The 2,558-nt window shown below is 41.4% G+C and overlaps 1 protein-coding gene across 1 annotated transcript; it reads left to right on the top strand.

Annotated features, from left to right (window-relative positions):
• Window positions 1–925: 925 nt before the first annotated feature.
• Window positions 926–1,533, top strand: SARC_13641 (hypothetical protein; the record flags this gene model as incomplete). The annotated part of the gene is made up of 2 exons (XM_014292229.1): window positions 926–1,048; window positions 1,404–1,533. Coding segments are annotated over 2 exons (253 nt in total), but the record flags the coding sequence as incomplete, so codon positions are not given.
• Between the last annotated feature and the right edge of the window lie 1,025 nt (window positions 1,534–2,558).

Below are 2,558 nucleotides of genomic sequence, written 5' to 3'. Positions count from 1 at the left end.
GGTATACCTTTTTTTTTGTTAAACAATGTCGCTTCATTGCTCACTGTCGACGGTGGCTGATTTCACACTGTAAGGGACTGTAAGGGACTGTAAGGGACTGTAAGGGACTGTATCAGGCACTCGGATACACAAATCTTCGTATATTTATCCCTATAAAGCCGTACGGGTGTTGTCTTGATTCTTTCGATTCACGGGGGATATTTTTTTCTCCAGACTCGATGCTCAGATAAATGCATTAGGCCAGGGAATGACAGACATGATCAACGACAACTTCAGTATATTCACCTACCCTTTGCAGGAGCATGGTGGCATTCTGACGGTATGTGCTGCAATATATTACTAGTCGAGTATTGTTGGTTTTCGATGAGTTTATTTGCCTAATCGTACTTTGTTCTCATGTGCAAACTCATCGAACCAACCTATACATAATATTAAGCACAGAGCGCTCCTATTTACTACCCTGGCGTGCTTACTAACGAATTATCTAGATCAGAAGAGAAAATGTCTCGAATCCCCATGCATCGGGCATTCTATATCTTTTTTTTCTGATAATAAACTTTGTCAAGTTCTTCCGTGCCTTATACTCAACAGGGCTAAAGCATGCTGTCCTAAGTGGAGAATCTCGATATAACTGTTTTTCGTACGAACGTCCCATTGACTCCATTCCGCTTGCAATTGTAGGTGCGCAAAGAAAACTGTGCGGATGTGAAGAATAACCGGTATGGCAAGCCTCTTCACTTCAATTCCGTGTCTTGCATTGTTTCTTAGTTGAGCAATCATCGTCTCGGTCAACCTTTCACGAGGTGTTATATTTTGTGGTGGTCCCATTTATTATTATTTTGCTACAAAGCATATAGCGTATCAGGTAAAAAACTGCCACTAGCCTAGCAACTATCTTACCAAGCCCTGTTCTCATCGATTAAAGCGGATACTGGACCGAGCGCTACTTTGCGCAGTGGATTCAGAATGGCGTGGATGGCAGATTCGCCACCACTAATGGGGATGAGGCAGACATGTTTCTCATGCCTCTGCTTCCGTGTGATAAAAGGTATATATACATTCACCTCGTTTCGATGATCATGGTGGTGAGTCTCGCTGCAAAATTTCAAGTCCGAAGTTAGCCACGCGCTTTCATTTAGACGCATCCGAATTTATTTGAATTGGGTTCTGTATGCAACCTAGAACGTGCTATTAAATCGAACATGTTGGACTCTTTCAAACGGAACATTGGTACATCCGTCACTTGAACTCGCATAAGCATCATCAGGCTGATTGAGTGTCTGGGCTGATGGGGGATACCAAGACCAACCAAAAATCCGTAGTAACCAACTAGAAAGCCAAAAATCAATGACAATCCAGCTGATATACCGATTCAGTTTCTCGTTGGACCATGTTTGTCCCAGATTTGATGCGGAGCAGCGTGGGGTTGGTGATGCTAAAAACTATCAAATGGGCAAAGACCTCATAGGACAATACATGATCGCGGCATACCAATACATCTCAACCCAATTTCCGTACTACAAGAACCCGAAGGTGTGTTCGTACGTAAACAACGCTGTGAGTATTCGTGGTGTTTTCGGATTTTATGGATCTGTCGTGTGTTTACAGCAAAAGCTATTAGCGTTTTGTGTAGCTGATGGCACGTTTTAGAAACTCCTTTCTTGAAACCTGGAGGTAACGAACGGTTTGATACTGGAAACGGAACACTATGCCTTCAATATGCTTCTTAAGATAAAGGAGTATTTTGTGCTTTTTGTCCAAGGATGCGGTTTACAAGTTAAAGACCTGCATTGAAATGTTGTTTGACGTTTGCCATTGTTAATACCAGAATAGAATATCATACATATACAGACAGCCAAAAAAAATGAATAAAACACCTTTTCTATTCTTCATGTCTTTTTGGATCAAAACGGCAAATAGCCAGAGCCAGTGCGCGTAATTTCAAATAATTCTGCCTTAAAAAGTCGGACTATGGCCGAATTGAGCAGTGGAAGTTTAATTGTGTGAATTCTCTGCATTTAATGCCAGTTGCTAGCTGTGTTTTGTGTGCAATATTATTGTGCGTTAGAATATACTACAATCAGATGTTAAATTTATCATATGCTGGGCCCGTTCGTCCTCCGTGCTGTATTGAGAACCTGAACTTTTGTAGTGGTACTGAAACTGTACTACCTACCGCGCACAGATCGCCCATGAACCTGGAGCGGATCATTTTTGGGTATCGGCACAAGACGGGGGCGTGAGGCGAGCAATGGTATCAGGTCATCATTTGTTCAACAACACCATTGTGCTGGTCAATTCAGCCGAAACGAGACGAAGGTATGTGGAACTACAGGCATCAGGCAAACTGATGTAGCTGGTCATGTGATATGTGCGATATGACTGTAGGCAATTGATCCTTCGAGAGAGATGATATTCATGCATATGTCTATATATATGTGTGTGTGTGTGTGTGTTTGTATATGTATTTATGTGTGTGTGTGTGTGTGTGTGTGTGTGTGTGTGTATTATGTATATTAGTATGTATATTATTATTATTATTATTATTATAATATATT

The sequence above is a fragment of the Sphaeroforma arctica genome (assembly GCF_001186125.1).
Source record: "Sphaeroforma arctica JP610 unplaced genomic scaffold supercont1.3532, whole genome shotgun sequence".
NCBI classification, from domain to species: domain Eukaryota; class Ichthyosporea; order Ichthyophonida; genus Sphaeroforma; species Sphaeroforma arctica.
This window is presented reverse-complemented; position numbering and strand designations above follow the sequence as displayed.